Source organism: Dipteris shenzhenensis, chromosome 1 (assembly GCF_047967505.1).
Source record: "Dipteris shenzhenensis isolate YYH24624 ecotype China chromosome 1, Dip_SZ_1.0, whole genome shotgun sequence".
Classification (NCBI taxonomy): Eukaryota; Viridiplantae; Streptophyta; class Polypodiopsida; order Gleicheniales; family Dipteridaceae; genus Dipteris; species Dipteris shenzhenensis.
In genome coordinates this window covers 11882657-11899985 of record NC_141596.1, presented here as the reverse complement: position 1 = coordinate 11899985, position 17329 = coordinate 11882657, and the positions used below count along the sequence as shown (strand labels likewise).

The 17329-nt window shown below is 50.8% G+C and overlaps 1 protein-coding gene and 1 pseudogene across 3 annotated transcripts in view; one reads left to right on the top strand and one right to left on the bottom strand.

Moving 5' to 3' along the window:
- The window catches only part of LOC147905380 (uncharacterized), a 104069-nt gene that overhangs the window by 75756 nt on the left and 10984 nt on the right, over positions 1–17329 (bottom strand). For all 3 annotated transcript variants that reach the window (XM_087370947.1, XM_087370865.1, XM_087370781.1), the window contains exon 4: positions 16734–17109. In XM_087370947.1, the coding sequence (XP_087227073.1) occupies positions 16734–17109 (376 nt within the window). The remainder of the gene's footprint in view (positions 1–16733; positions 17110–17329) is intronic.
- On the top strand, positions 12989–15750 carry LOC147905381 (uncharacterized; annotated as a pseudogene).

Here is a 17329-nt window from a genome sequence, read left to right as displayed (position 1 = left end):
TGGCAGACTCAGCTGGGTCTCAGCTCCAGGAGAGAGAGCTCCCTCGAGACTTTTACAGATCTGGCCCCTGGGACTACCTGGATGTGGCCGACCTTGGGACCTTCCCGGCTTGTCTCGACATTAGTATCTTCATGCTCCGCAAAGGGGCGGATGGGAAGCTTGCTGCCTTGGCTCCCAGGGATGGCCCTAGCTTCGCCTTCACGTTCCTCAGCGATGGCACCGAGACCTGGACAGACGACTCGGTGTGGGAGGCTCTCAGAGAGCAGACACACGCCCAGATTTGCTCCTGGATAGGCCCGTCCGGTGGGCAGCTCCTCGAGACTCAGTGGTCCGAGGGCGATGTGCGCTTGCGGTGGCGTTGCGCTGCCAAACGTTTCCGATTGATCGTGATCCTCAGACCCCCCCTGGCATGGCCTCTTCCCCAGGATGTCAGAGCTTGGTCCCAACAGAAACTCCGAACCTTCTACGGGATGACCACTTCAGAGATCTCGAGCTGGCTCGAGAAAGCATTTGCTCATGGCACTAGAGGCCTCTCGCCATTGCTGAAGGTGTTGAAGAACGGGCAGGACGACCCCGTCTCCCCCTCCAAACCTTCTCACAAGCGGCAGCGCCTCCACTCCGATATGTCTGATTCTTCTTCGACTTCGACTGCGAGCAGACAGCTGTTCGCAGCCCCCCATCCCTCTCCATGAGCCTACACCTCGTATCCTGGAATGTGAACGGGTTTCACTCTTCGAGCACCCGTGGTCCCAGGAAGCTCATTTTGCGTCAGGAACTTCAGCCTGCAGTGATTGGTCGATTGGATGTACTGCTGCTCCAGGAGCACAAGCTTTCTGCGGCTCATGCCCGCAGCTGCGGGAAGGTTCTCCCTGGACGCTCCTACACTTATTGGGAGCCTTCGATCGGCGCACAGGGGAGGAGCGGGGGGGTCTATACCTCCGTGTGCGAGCAGTTAGCTCAGATAGTTTTCGGTCACGGCACGTTGATCCCAGGCCGAGCCCTTTGGGTAGGCCTGAATTTGGAGGGATCCAAGATAGGAATCCTCAACATTTATGCTCCCACAGACCTCCGTTGCAGAGCCACCTTCTGGAGGACACTTACAGGGATTCTTCCAGACATGGATTCCTGGATTGTTGGAGGAGACTTCAACAACCTGGAGACCTTGGAGGACCAGCAGGGTAGAGATCCGGAGTTCACAGGTATGGCTCAGACAGAGCAGTCAGCTTGGGACTCTTTCATCTTCGCGACAGGAGGGAGGGACAGTTGGAGAGACCCGTCCTTCCGGCGTTGGCACGGGAGCCTGGACTTCTCTTGGGGCTTCCGCAGGGAAGGAGGCAGACTCCTGGAGCGGCTTGATAGGTTTTATGTCAGTGATTGGGCCATCAGCAGAGGTGGCCAGGCGGGCATTGTTCCAGGGACGACACTCTCCGACCATGCGCCTGTGCTCCTTTCATTAGATTCGGCAGCCCAGACTCTCCCCCCCCGATCATGCAGGATTCCCGATTCCATCTTCTCGAGGGTGGACGTCCGTAGCAGCATTTGCAGTCTTTGGGACAGAGACTGGGGGGAGGGCGTGGATCTGGTAGACTCGGTCGCGCAGGCTCTGCAGGAGTCCAGCCAGATCTGCCAGCTCGCAGCCCTACAGGTTCGACAGGATTGGTGGGGCAGAGAGAGAGCTCTTCGGAGGGACCTCGCCTCCATTCAGCGACTTCAGCAGTCTTCCCCGAGCTCGGAGGAGCTTCGGATCCAGGCCCTTCGAGCCAGAGCCCTCTTGGAGGAGACCCTCCAGCGTCGCTCCGAGTTCTCCTATCACGCCTCTCTCTCCTTCTGGGCCCGGAAGGGTGACCGGATGTGCAGGGAGTTCTTCAGGACACACGGCCAGAGAGCTGCAGGGGATCAGCTACGGAGTCTCAGGACAGCGGATGGTCACATTGTTACGGACCCGGGGGAGGTCCTGGGGTTGGCCACTGACTTCTACAGGACCCTCTTCCAGCAGGAGCCACTTGCCCCTCGTGCTAGTCGTGACCGTGAGGAGGTGTGGAGGCACATTCCATCCCTTGTCCAGCCTAGCATGCAGGCGACGTTGTTGGCGCCGTTCACCTCGGATGAGATGTTGGAGGCCTTGATGGCCATTGATGGGCAGAAATGCCCAGGTGAGGATGGGCTATCCCGAGCTTTCTTCACCTCCTTCTGGGACCAGATCCATCAGCCCCTCCTTGCAGCTCTGCAGGGGATTTTCAGCAGCGGTCAGATGCCAGAGAGCCTTTCCTCGGGACTGATTTGCCTCATCCCGAAGGGAGGAGATAGACAGGAGATCCGCCAGTGGCGTCCGATCACTCTCCTTACCACTGCCTACAAAATCCTCGCCAAGATGATCAGTGCCAGAGTTCGACCTCTACTTCCAGACCTCGTCCATGACACTCAGACAGGCTTTGTCCAGGATCGCAGTATCCTGGATAATGTCTTCACCTTTTCAGAGGCGGCGGAGTGGGCTCAGTACAGCGGATCACACCTTGCCATTTTACTTCTCGACTTCGAGAAGGCCTACGATCGCGTGGATTGGTCCTTTTTGGAGGGGACTCTGGAGCGGCTAGGTTTCCCGGCAGGCTGGATTCAGGGTATCTCAGCTTTGTACAGGACAGCGTCCAGCAGAGTCATCATTGGAGGCAGGATGGGTGAGCGATTCAGCTTGGAGAGATCAGTACGTCAGGGCTGTCCCCTGGCTCCTTATCTGTTTCTCTTCTTCGCCGAGGCCATGACTTACTACCTTCGGGCGAGGTCCACAGGGCTCAGGGGTGTTCGCCTTCCACTCCGGGAGGACACGGCGCTTCTGGACTCAGAGTACGCAGATGATACAGCCCTTTATGTCCAGGACGATGAGAGGATGCTAGAGAGGGTGCGGATGGCCCTGGAGGTTTTCTGCTCGGCCGCTGGTGCGAAAATCAACTGGAACAAATCAGTTGGTTTTCTCACAGACCCGGGGGCGTGTTCTCAGTGGGGGCGATTTCTGGGCTTCAGATGGATTCCACGTGGACAGACAGCTAGATACCTTGGCTTCCAGGTTGGCCTAGACATTACGCCAGCTCAGCAGTTTCTCCCGGTGCTAGATTCCATCCGACGGAAGCTGGCTTTCTGGAGCACTGCTAAGCTTTCCCTTGCAGGTCGTGCTTTGGTAGTTAACCAGGTCCTTCTAGCCACGGCTTGGTATGTGGCTTCCTGTTGGTGCTTCTCGAGATCCAGCGTGGCACAGCTCAGGAGGTTGGTTCGGAACTTTCTTTGGTCTGGGGAGGATGGGCATAGAGATACCAGAGCCAGGGTTGCTTGGCAGACAGTCATTCTTCCGCAGGCTGAGGGTGGTCTGGGGGTCATTGATCCAGAGCTTCAGAGTCAGGCCTTGTTAGGCAAGCTTATCATCCGCGGTTTGACCCCAGGGGGGCAGACGTGGAAGATGTTACTTCAGCAGGGAGTCGGCTCTTGTGTCCCACGCCGAGGTGGAGAGTGGCTACCGTCCTTCAGGTGGATCTTCACTTCCGCCCCGCTCACTCAGCCCCGCTCCCCACTCGTTCGTAGCCTCCTCATGGTTTGGAGGCGGCTCCGTCTCAGTCTCATTCAGTCCCAGCCCAGCTGTCAGGAGGAGATCGATCGCCAGCCGCTCGTCTGGAATGGGCAGGTCAGAGACGCCGAGGGCCTTCAGTTGGGGGAGAGATCACATATCAGGTGGGACGGCTGGATGAGGGGGCCAGCCCGGTCCCTTCGAGTTTGGAGGGATACGTACAGACATCTGGAGATGGCCGATCTTGCAGACGCAGCTGGAGGTGCACGCGGAGTCCAGGCGAGACGCACGGAGATCGACGGTGCGATCCCAGCCGCTTGGTTGGCTCCACCTGAGCCTCAGGTCCTCATGCCTGGAGACACCCACTGGCTGGGACAGTTCACCCCCCGTGGCATCCCACTGGTGGTCGCAGGACGTTTGGATGACTCCTCTATCGCCTTCTTCGCGGTTTCAGGGGATGGACGACTCAGGAGAGAGGATGCGCTCATCGACCCCCTACTCCCGTGGCAGAGGGTTAGGGTCGTAGGCCTTCTGGGGAAGGTCTGGCATACCGACCCTAGTATCGAGCAGGACCAGTTGCAGCTTTGGCGTCTTTGGCTTTGGGAGGGGCGGGCCTTGTCAGAACTTGAGTGGGACCCAGGAGAGTGGTGGTGGCCAGAGATTGTGACAGGACAGGGGCCGACTTCCTTCTTCACTTACAGCACGACTCTGGGCAGGCGAGTTCTCGGGAGGATGCAGAGCCGCCCCCCCACCCAGCGTCCTAGCTGGTACGCACAGGGTATTTCCAGGTTCTTTTTGCAGGCATTCTGGAAGGCCTTGTGGGAGAGCTGGCGGCCGCGGAAGATCTCATACTTCCTGTGGCTCCTTACCCACAAAGGTCTTCCAGTGGGGAGCTGGTTGAGGCAGATAGGCCAGGACGGTTGCTGTCAGATTTGCCATGCGGATGAGGAGTCACCAAAACACTGCCTGTGGAGCTGCACGCGCGCCCAGGAAGTGTGGAGGTGGCTTTCGGGCTTCTTGCTCATGCAGCACCAGAGCTAGGAGTGATCACTTGGGGCGCGTTCTGTTGGTGCAGCACCGCACCTGGTCTTCATCACTTGTTCGAGGCATGCCAGCAGGACCCCACTTTCCTTATCACACAGGGGACGTGGGGGCCGCTCGAGGGTATCCCACAGCACCTAGCAGAGGCTGATACAGGAGTTCGGGAGAGGCAGCCAGTCTGGGAGATTATCAGCAGCATTACAGGATGGCACATCTGGACCTCGCGCTGCGCGCAGATCCTCGGTGGCACCTCCTTATCGACTGCCCAGATCATGGCGGAGATTTGGAGTGAGATTATTCATACCCTCAGAGGCCAGTGGGACCAGATTCAGGGAGACTCCCGGGCCGGTCAGGAGAAGCGGAGACGCTTCCTCCAGGCTTGGGACACACAGAGCCTCTTCTTCGAGCAGACTACGCAGGGCCTTCGGTGGCACTACTCACCACCCCGATGGCTGTTCATTCACACTCAGCATATCCCTCCGTGAGAGTATGATCTATTATGCTACCTTTTGGGCTGCGTCCGGTTTGTGAACGCAACCCGTCAGCTATAAGCTGACCTCTTGTATCTTGTTCTCGAAGTAATATAATTAGCACTGTTTTTTCAAAAAAAAAAAAAAGGGGGGGAGAAATGTCACGGGGGCATGAAGTTATGAACTGCGATTAACTTTGGCTTAGGGACTAGCCCAAGGGAAGCGACACTTCCCAAAAGTCCCTAGGTGCACACACTAGGCCTACTTGCTAGGGGCAAGACAAGGTTTAGAGGGGTCTTAAAGTTAGGCCCAAGGAAACCAATGTTTCATTGGTTAGAAGGGGTTAGGATTTTAATGTGAGGGGCAAACCAATGTTTCATTGGTTTGCAAGGGTTAGAGCATTAATGAGGGGGCCATGTGGCAGCCCCTCATGCACACCTACCCTCTTCCTCTCCTTTCAAGGAAAAAAGCCAGATTTTGGACATTGGTTTTCTCTCTCTTCTTTCACGCATCCCAAGGTGAAGGGGGCACGCCGGACAAAGTCCCAGGAAGCCTTGACTCCTTGCATTTTTGGCCTGCACGCATCTCGAGGCAGTCCGTACGGCTGTATAGACTGCAAGAACTGCATTTAAGGTGTCCGTACCTGCTGTACAGTGCTTTCAACGCTGCTGTACGGATTGCTAGCCTGCTGTACGAACAGAACTTTTGATTGGCACGTGAGCCAAGGTGGCTGAATTGCATTAATTGATGGCTGTACGGAAGAGGTACGCACCCCAAGGCTGATTGTATGGAGCATTCATATACCTAGATGAATCCAGGAACATTCCCAAACTCATCCCCTAAAAACACAACATAGTGCAGTTTCAATCTCACGATAGTCACTCATAAGATTGAAAACCATAAACTCCATCACGCATAGCAGGGACTAGCTACTATGACATCCCCACTGATGTCATCAGCGCCCAACAGTGGGTGTAGACCATAGTATAAAAGTATGCTCTCACACATACAAATCCACACACCCACACATACTTGAGCATCCATTTATACAAAGTTTTCGTACTGCGTTTTTGTCGGCACTCCGGAGGTGAAGGGCAAACTCAGCCATGAGAAAGGCTAGCACTAAAGGAGAAGGCTAATCAAAAAGTAGTCCAAATCTCTTCATTCAAGCTACAACAACTTGTGAAGTCTAAACGAATTCATTTTCGTCTATCCCAAACGAGCATCTAAATCTAAATCTAGCTGATAGGGCAACACACCATTTAAGATAGAAAGAATTATCGCAATACCAACAGGCCACAACTTGGACGAAAACTTCACAAGGTGAAATTTGCATGTCCGCTAATACGGCAGAAGCATATACCTAGATGAATCCAGGAACATTCCCAAACTCATCCTCTAAAAACACAACATAGTGCAGTTTCAATCTCACGATAGTCACTCATAAGATTGAAAACCATAAACTCCATCACGCATAGCAGGGACTAGCTACTATGACATCCCCTTAATCTAAATTGGGTAAGGCTCACACAAGAAACAAAAAAGATAGAAGGACACAGGGGGACTACCGAGGGCACAGTATGGAGCATTCATCGCTGCTGTATGGAACGGGCCTGCTGTACGGATCAGCTAGCACGCATCCCAAGGTGTGGTTATTGCTGTACGGACTGTTTTCACACAGCCCAAGGCTGTTTTGGCTGTTTGTACGGCCCATTTAGACTGCCCAACGCTCTTTGCTAGCTGCTCACCTTCTCTCTTCTGCCCGTGATCCTCCTGCTCTTTCTCTCCCTCTGATTCCAGCCCGTTATCTCTCTCTTCCTTCCCTTCTCCTAGCTGCCTGTTCCTCCTGCTGGCCTCAACACTGGATGTGTTGCTTCTGGAGGTGTTTCAGAGCTAGATCGAAGACAGTTGAAGCTGGTTTGAGTTCTCTTGTCGCTATCCCTTTCATGTGATTGCATTTGGTGGTTTTTGGAAGCTTGTTGTTGCTCCATTTGTTGTTTGGAGCTTCCTCTGGACCTTACAAGCTTAAGCAGACAATCAGTTACAAAGGGTGTGCCTAGGAGAGTGCTAGAGGGGCAGTGTATTGCATTTGGAATCCTTGAGGCTGCTTGAGCATATCGGGAAGTGTCTGGATGCCTTGTCAGTAACACTTGGTTACAGTCTTTGTGAAATGCTTGGATACCTTTACAATTGGTCATGGACAAATGATGAATGCCTTAGCTTTGCCTTGGCACTTGGGTACTAAGTGTGTGCACTAGGATGGAATGCAGGTTATAGCCAAGGTTTGGCTTGGACACTGGAATAGCCCGTGGGGCAGAGCACAAGGGTGAGCCCTTGTTGTATGTCCCAATTTCATTCCTAAAGAAATAAATAAATACTAGAAGGGGCGCCAAGTGTTTGGGGCCAGTGTGGTGTCTTGTACTTGGTTTCATTGAGCAAGGTCACACTAGCCTCCATCCAGTTATTTCTCAAGTTGTTTCTAAGTGGTATTGTTTAAAGTTAAGTGGTTGGAAATGATGCAATGTCGCTGTGAATAACGAATATGCAATGCAAGTTATGGTCTACTGCCCTTTAGGAAACTAAAGGCCGGTTACAAAAATGTCAAATGTAAAAATTTCTAAAGTAAGGGTCACCCCAAGTCTGAAAATAGAAGAAATGTCGGTGAGTGTGATCTGTGTCTGTCCTCTGTCAAGTGCGCCGCATCTCAATCTCACCATCTCTGCCTCTCCTACTATCTGTAGTTGGGGGGCAACCTGCGCTGCTTGGAAGAATTCTGTGATCATACTCTGGGACGGGCCAAGCAAGGCCCCCTCCCCTGTCTCCGCGATCTGATGAGACGCTCTCCATATCGGACCACCTTGTGGATGAAAGCTGCCGCGCATCTCTGATCTGGGAGCGAGAGGAGTCTGGAGAGACCCTCGAATCCGTCTCTGAAAAGGCAGTGGTATCATCCACGAATCTCATCGTAGACTGGGCAACGGAAGATAAAGTGCTCCTCTGACTCCACCTCATAGCGCTCACATAATGTGCAGATACGACTCTCTTTGGGTATTCCTCTCTGCTCGTCCGCTCTCGATACGGAGTCGGTGCGATGACACAAAATTATCCAATGGCAATCCTGAGTGAATGCGGTAGGTGGATCTGGGTGTACCCTCGTGGGACCCTCCTTGGACATGTGTAGACAGTGGTCCCGATAGAATTGAGCTCACAGGAAGCTCTGTCTGTGCTATCCAGGTCCTAAATGTGTGTAGCAGTAGGAGATCCTCCAGGATGATAGAGTTGAACTCGTTGCACCAAAATGGGACAAACGGAGCATCAATGTTGTACTGGAAGGGTGGCAACATGTCTATATGGAAGCCCAATCTCTCGAACCATCCGCATGTGTGCGCGTACCAATGTCATAGAAGACACTAATGCCAACCAAGGTAGCCTGCATCGCCCAGTGGTGCAAGAGCCGTAAGCACGCACACGGTAGAGGTAAGTGACAGTCTAGAATGCCGCATCCAACTTTAGTGGGGATGCCCCGAACTCAGCCTGAATGATCTGATGAGAAACAGATGGCTTGCTGCCTATCATCCATGATAGCAAGAGAACCTGTAATCTCCCCACTCAAGTCCACTCTGTGTCGGAAAGGTCTAGTCCCAAACAAGTGCTACCATACATGTCCACAGGTCTCGGACCAAGGAGTCGAAAAGGAGAACCTTGGTCTGCAGGTCATGAAAATGCGAGTGGAAGCACTGTCTCTGTAGTCGGGCCAAGAAGGCGTAAACTCTACTCAAGCAGGCATGCATCGCCGATCTCATCGTGAAGATAGGTTCAGAGAACAAAACTCCCAGGTAGGTGTATGATGAAACTGGTGCCCCGTCAAACGTAAACTGCTCTCTGTGTGCAACTGCTCTGGGTGTTGAAGATCATAACCTTGGTTTCACCCAGGTTGACCTCCAAGTCATGGGACTCGCAAAAAGCCAATAGTGCATCTAGATGTCTCTCGAGCCCCTCAGCGGACGAGGATAAGAGTACCACATCATTGGCATACAAAAGAATCTCGAGCAAGTAGCCAGCGAGAGAACAACGAGCTCCTCCTAGGGTCCTCATAAAAGACTCAAGCTCGTCTATGTAGAGGCCAAACAAGGTCGGTGAGAGTGGACAACCCTGTTTGATCCCAATGGTGCTCATGATCTACTCTCTCCACCCACCCCTTGCCCGAACTCTGCAGAAAACCCTCTCATAGAGTGCCATAACAACCCAAACTATCTCCGGCCCATAGCCCAGCTCCTGTAACCACTTGATGAGACGAGCTCGAGGTACTGTGTCGAAGGCTTTGCAGAAGTCCACAAAGCAGCAATAGACCCTCTGTCTCCATGCCCTGGCCTCCTCTATGACACCCCTAAGTGTCAGTATATGGTCCATGGTCCCATGGTCACATCGAATGTCTGCCCGTCCATCTACTTTGAGTCCTTGCATCTCCGCATAGCGAAACTGACCTCCATATCTAGTATTGAAGCATATATCTTGGACAGGGTTGCCTACGTTTGACATAAGCACGACACCTACCACGACATACACTTTGATCACAGCCTCTCACCGGCCTACTTTGGACGCCTAAACAGACTCCTAACCTACATCGATCACATACCACTCATAGAGGACCGTGCTGCCCTGATTAGTCGTACGCTCCACGAGGCTGCCCTCCAAATCTTTCCCATCACACGGTCCACTAGACCACCACCTCTTGGTTCTGTACCCTGCAACAATTGGTACGATGCGGAGTGCAAGGCTTATCGCCAACAACTCCGACTTGAAACCAGATGTCACCTCCCGAACACACCAGACATGGTACGCAAGTACCGACGTCTCGTACGTCAGAAGAAGCAGGCTTTTCTTCGTCAAAACGGGAGGAGCTGTTGCACATCTTATACAGCAACAACTCTAAGGATTTTTGGTGGAGATTCCTTGAGCGTAGGTCCCCATCACCCCTCACCGACACGAGAGTCTAGCACATGTATGCACACCATCTATATGATGTCCCATACCAGCCCACTCTAGACCTCATACACACACCTCGTCCCACCACTTGCACGTTGTTCACCAGAGGGGGAGTCAAGGACGCGACATTGAAACTACACAATGGCCGAGCTAAGGATCACGAGGGGCTATGCACTGAGTTTATCGCATATGAGATCGACACGTTAGCCCCGATCCTAGCAAAGCTATTCAATGATGTTGTTTGCCTTGGCTTCCCCCGCACTTGGACACTCAACACCATCACCCCCATCCACAAGGTAGGGGATCCCATGGACCCGAGTAACTACAGGACTATCATGATTGGACATGTGATGTCCAAGGTCTATGTAGCTGTATTGGATGCATCAGTCAACCTGTTCGCAGAGATGAGAGGGCTCAGAGCAGAGGGTCAGGCCGGTTTCAGGCGAGACCATGGGACTATGGATCACATACTCACACTCGGAGTGTCATTGAGGAGGCCAGATCACGGAAGGAGAGGGTATACTGTTGCTTTGTGGATTTCCGCAAAGCCTTTGACACAGTACCTCGAGCTCGTCTTATCACACGCCTACAGACACTGGGATTTGATCAGGAGATCATCTGGGCAGTCATGGCACTGTATGAGAGTCTCAGGCCGAGTTCGTACAGGCCCAGGTTGGACAGATGAGATCCTGAGTACCATAGGGGTCAAACAGGGTTGTCCATTATCACCGACCCTGTTTGGCCCTACATCGATGAGCTTGAGACTTTCATGGGGACGTTCCGAGAGACCGGTTGCTCACTTGCCGGGATCATCCACACCCGAGGGGCTCCAGCGACACCTGGATGCACTGTAGGCTTTTTGTTTATCCCATGATTTGGAGGTCAATCTTGGCAAGACCAAGGTCATGATCTTTAACACCTCTCGAGCAAACATGCAACGGAAGCAGTTTACTTTTACTTTGGGTGGGTCACCAGTTGAGATCATATCCTCATACACTTACTTGGGCGTCATCTTCTCCGGCCTGATCTTCACGATGAGACCAGCGATACAGGCCAGACTGAGCAGGGGATACGCCTCACTGGCTCGGCTAGAGAGATAGTGCTTTCACTCCCACTTCCAGGACCCTTGGACCAAGGCTCTTCTCTTCGACTCCTTGGTCTGACCAACCGGTATGTATGGCAGTCCATTTTGGGGGCCTGACATGTCAGAGATAAAGTGGGCACGGGTGGAGCGCTTGCAGATCCTCATGCTCTCACGGATGATCCGGGGGAAACCGTCTGTACCACATCACATCATTCAGGCCGAGTTTGGTGCTTCTCCACTCCAGCTAGATGCAGCCTTTCAAACCATCACATATCTACACCGGGTTAGATCATATGGGGACTGCAAATCAGGGAGACAGAGGTTGCCATGGTTGGCTCTCGATTCCTCCATGAGGTTGGCAGCAGAGAGAGACGAGCGATGCTGGTATGCACGGACTCACAGATAGTTTGTGAGACTAGGGTTCCACATCGATAGGATACCTCCTTTTCAGTACAGTTTAGATGCCCCTCCGGTACTCCCACCCACCATCCCGATTGGGCCACATACCAACCAGGTCATTCGAGAGGATCTCCTGCAGCTACACACCTTTAGGACCTGGTTGGAGCCGAGGGGGCTTCCAGTGAAGCTGAGTTTCTACAGAGATTACTGTCTTCGCATTTCGGAGGAGGGATTCATCACACCACCGGGGTACACTGAGCTTCATATGCCTCACTCACTACGGATCTCCATCGGACAATTTCGGGTATCATCACACCGCCTCCGCATAGAGAGCAACAGAGCAAAGGGGATTCCTAGGGAGCATCGCTTATGCATATTGTGCGACTGTCAAGAGGTGGAATCGGAGGAGCATTTTATTTTCAGGTGCCCAGTGTACTACGAGATCCGAGGTCGCTACCACTGCCTCTTCAGAGACGGCTCCGGGCTCCTTTTCAAATTCCTCGCCTACCCAGACCAAAGATGCCTCGCAGCCTTCATTCACGAGGGAGTCCGACATAGAGAGTACTTACTCAGGCAACGGGGCTTCACCACATCATCAGACACCTCTCAGAGCAGGATCACAGAGTTCTTCCCATCGAGTGACATTGATCGTCCAGTCTCTAGCCGCCGACGTGACAGAGACCCCAACCTAACGATCGTAGCACGACACACAAGACATCGAGGGGACACACAGATCACTTTGGGAGACCTCCCGTCATTGTTTAGACCCGAGATACGTCCCACGAGAGTCACGGTGGCTCTGGTCTTGCATCGAGCCTCGTCCAGGAGACCGAGATGCATGGCACCCCTTGACAGGCACCAGCGTCCCATCACCGGCTATGCACCAACCAGGGGGACATGACGTACGGAGGATTCCACTCCGCTCCAGTCCTTTTCTTTTCATTGTTACATCCAGATGTATTTGATTATGTATGATCAGACTTAGGATTCAGCACGGGTGATGATGCTCGTTTCAGTAGCTCCACCCTCACTGTGATTTGTATCAAGGTTTCTTTCAATCTCATAGACCCATCGGTCTTCCAAAGACTAATAAAATTTCTTTCTTTTCTTTATTTCTTTCTTTCTCCCTCTCCATGAAGCTCCCCCTCCATCTCCATCTCCCTCTCCCTCTCCATCAAGCTTCTCTCCATCTCCCTTGTGCCTCTCCATCTGTCTCTCTCTCCCTCTCCATCAAGCTCCTCTCCATCTCCCTTGGGCCTCTCCATCAAGCTCCCTCTCCATCTCCATCTTCCTCCCTCTCCATCAAGCTTCTCTCCATCTCCATCTCTCTCCTTCTCCATCTCCATCTCCATCTCTCTCCCTTTCTCCAAGCATCAAGATTCAAGCCTCTTCGTCCTTCTCCCTCCTCATCTCTCTCTCTCTCTCTCTCTCTCTCTCTCTCTCTCTCTCCCAGCAATGCCTCCAACTATTCATGAGGCCTTTTCCTTGCATTGTGCTTACTTTAAGAGAGTGAAAGAGAAGTCCAATGTTTGCAAGTGGAGTTGCAAGTATTGCCGCAAGGCCCAAACTAGTAGTGTGACCCACCTTCTTATCCATTTGTGTAAGTTGGGTGGGCAATGCGGACCATGCACGGGGATTCCCAATGACATTTTTCAAAATTGTTGTCAAAAGTACTTACTCGTGAAGCAAAGGAAGAAGGCCTCTATGGCACGAGAGGAGATGGTGTGCCCGGATGAATCCTCATCCGAATCGGAGGATGAGGCCTCTCAATCCGTCTCTGTTGCCTCCGTTGGGGCTACTATGTCCTCCAATACGACATCAAAAAGAACGAAGACAAGTGATGCACCAAGAAGGAGGCAAGCTACTCTTGCCCAAGCCACGGGTAGCCTCTCCGGTCCATTGTCATTCTTGAAGGAGCGGCAAAGACAAGCTGAAATAGAGATTGCCCGCACCATCATTGAGTGCAATCTCTCTTTCCATGTGCTTCGATGTGACCGGTGGCCAAGAATGGTGAAAGCCATAGCCTCGGTTGGTGGTCCATGTGAAGGGTGGGATGGAGTTAGCTACAACGACATGCGTACCAAGAAGCTAGATGAAGAGAGGGAGAGAATCAACAAGTCTCTCAAGCCCGTGTGTGCCGGGTGGGCTAAGTATGGATGCTCCATTCTCTCCGACGGATGGTGTGATAGAAAGAGAGGCATCATCAACATTCTAGTCTCTTGCCCTCTTGGCACATACTTCTTGCGGGCTATGGATGCGGGAGAGAAGGGAAGAAAAACCACCGCCTCCTTTATCTATCGTCACATTCGGGATGCTATACTTGAGGTAAGTTGAGACTCGAGAGTCATGTAGCAGCTAGCTTCTTTATATTTTTTTATCTCCATAAGCAAATCTGCTTCTTCTTCTTGAATCTTACAAGCTGAAACTTGTCATGTACGTCGGTCCCCCAAATGTGGTGCAAATCGTAACGGACAATGCCTCCAATTGTAGGTCCATGGGTCGCATGCTTGAAGGGGAGTTTCCCTCAATAGTGTGGACTCCATGTGCTAGTCATTGCCTTGACCTTCTCATGGAGGACATTGGTAAATTGCCATGGGTGAAAACCATTGTGAGTGACGCTTGCTCCATTGTGAGCTTCATCAACTCCAAAAACAAGCTTCTTGCCATCTTTCGTATCTACTCTGACTTGGAGCTCAAGAAGCCATCAAAGACACGATTTGCTGCTATGTGGCTACTTCTTGAGCGGCTCTATGATGTTCAAAACAAGCTCCAAAAGACGGTCATGTCCGATGAATATAAAGAATGGCTTGAAGGAGAGTCGAATGCAACCCAACAAGATGCCAAAGACATTCAACGGCTTTGCTTAAGAGAGTCTTTTTGGCAAGGGATGACGGCCATTGTCATTGCCATTACACCCTTGTACAAGGTATTACGCATGTCGGACATGGAGGGGCTACTTTGGGGCTTCTCCGTCACTTCATGAAAAAAGCCATTGCAGAGATTAGCACCTCCACCGTTCTAGATACGGATATTAGTCCGTCATGGTAGCTTATAAACCTACAATCCTAATATCGAATCTTGTTTCTTTGATTTTGAATGTTAATTAATAATCTCTTGAGTCTAGACTCTAACTTATCGCTGCCCTCATGCATCCCGCTTTCAAGGCCCCCTCTCTCTTTATGGACTTGGAGTTGGCCTCTAATAGAGATGCATATCTTTCTAAAGCCTTGCATGAGGACAAGCATGGCGCATTTCTTCAAGAAACTTATTAACTACAATGACCAAAGGGGAATCGCATTTGCTTCCACTGTGTGTTGGAAGAGAGACTCCTTGGTCAAACCTCTTTTTTGGTGGGAGTCTTTTGGGTACCAATTGCCCCATCTACAAAAAGTAGCTATGAGGGTTCTTGCACAGGTAATTAGATATCTAAAGCTAGAACAGATTACACTATACTCTAATATTTCAATTCATACCTCTAGGCTCTTCAATCTTGAAATCGTTTACTTCACATTAATGTTTGAATCTTGATGTACATTAGGATTGCTCCTCTGGTGCGTGTGAGAGGAATTGGTCTACCTACTCTCTCATTCACACAAAGATATAGAACAAGCTTAGCACAAAACAATTGGAGCGGCTTATTTATTGTCACTCTAACTTACATATGTTGCGCAATATGCATGAGATGCCTATGGCTAGACAGGTAGACTTTTCAACTTCCTATATTGTAAACTCATATTTGCTCTCCATACTAGGAAGTTCTAACTACAGTCCACATGTCAAATTTTCAGGTAAATGTGGATGAGTGCAAGCTATCGTCAGATAAGCTTAAAAGTGTTACCAGAGAGCGCGATCTAGAGCAGGACCACATTTGCAGGGACCTCCACTTGGAGCTGGAGGAGATAGATCGACGAGTGTCACGCACTCGCATTGGGAGAAGGGTCACCATTCCAGTTGGTGGCACTCGTGGTAGCAGAGCATCCACACCCCGTATCAGGACATCTGTGCCATCGACTCCCCAAACCTAAGTGAGGCGCGGCTCCGGGAGCATATCAACCACATCCGTTGCTGAGGACACCCCAGTGGCTAGAGAGCCGGAGTATGATGAGGAGGGCAATGTTCTTAGTGAGGGTGACTATGGTGAGGGGTCTCATGGATCCTCATCATCCTCTAGTGAGAGTGATCATAGTCTTGGATTTGACAGTGATGGGAGTACCTAGAGGCTAGGACCTAGGGCCTAGGTCCTAGGCTCTTTCCTGTAGTAGTAAAGCTTTTTGATTCCATCTATATTAGACCTTGGTCCCCCTTTTTGTACTCACTACTTTATGTCACGAATCATGATATATCTTCGGTCCTTTTAAGTCTTGCAAATTGCACCTATGCAACATGTAGATTCTAGAATGTTTGTGTTTCAACTTTCAAGAATCAAGTCATGGACATGTTTGTGTTTTAACTTACTCTAAAACTCTAAAATATCCCTCTTTTTTTTTGTATCGAACGTACCATCGGACGTACACCTAAGATTTTTTAGTTCGTTTAGTACCGCACTACTATCAAACAGCACGCATCAAACGTGATCGTACGTGTCAACCATGATCTTGGACATGGCATGCCTGATCATAATGGTCCTATAGTTACCTGGGTCCGTGGGATCCCCTGCCTTGTGAATAGGTATGATAGTGTTGAGGGTCCAAGTGCGTGGGAAACCGAAACAAACTACTTCATTAAATAGCTTTGCAAGGATAGGGGCTACGATATCAATCCCATATGCAACAAACTCGGTGCATTAACCCTCATGATCCTTTGCTCGGCCATTGTAAGCCTGAGTCGGCCTGTTGTTTGTGGTGCTGGTATGCTTCTCGCTCTTCTCTGAACTGTTGTCCAGCACCTTGCTGGATGTTGCTTGCTCTTCTCTGAGCTCTTGCTTTGTGGATAAATAAGAGTCTGATTCTCCTTCTCTATTTCCTGCATTACTGTTCTACCTGTGAATTCGCAGTGGGAATTTGAATTCATCTGCTGTGTAGGGTTACTTGTTGAGAAGGGCCTCAACTCTAACATCTAATATGTGGCAAACGATTCAAAAATAAAAACCCAGCCATTCAATGGCAATACCACTGCTTGGAAGGCAGTGCTAATAAAGTTGAAAATAGTTCTCAAAAATCTGAAAAAAGCATGTCCACGAGAGATGCAGGAGAAATATTACCTTGAAGTAAAAATAAGTTTTCATGATAGTGAAAACAAAAGGCTTCATCACGTGCTATTCCAATACGCACATGCTTGGGATAGAACTGCTTGGGAGAAGGGCTATGATAGAGACATTCATTGCTCAATGCCTCGACACTGTTTTCTGCATCACATTCTGCAGCCTCTTCCAAGACAGCATCCAAATCAAGATGAAGCTCCATGAGATCAGCCAATTGTTGTATGTAGATATTACTTCCATCTCCATTCATGGGCCCATGATTCTCTTCCGAATGCTGTATGTCTCCCACCTTTGGCAGTCCCCCAAAAATCTGAAGCTTTGCATCTGCCAAAGATAATGCTTCAGTAAGGCATGCTGTGTGAGATGGCCCACTGACCTGCAATACATCTCAAAAAAAGTATATTCATAATGGTTATGCATAGAACAAATGAGGTCTCACATTTACATAAGAGGTCAAATTCCTCATGGTTGGACAGTCTTCTTGCTTAAACAAACTTATCTACAAAAGAAAATCTAATCCCCATCGTTCACACCCGAGTGACTTAAGCTTTTTGCAAAAGAAAATTCCAATCAGCAGAGAGGAGGGTGTCGACCTC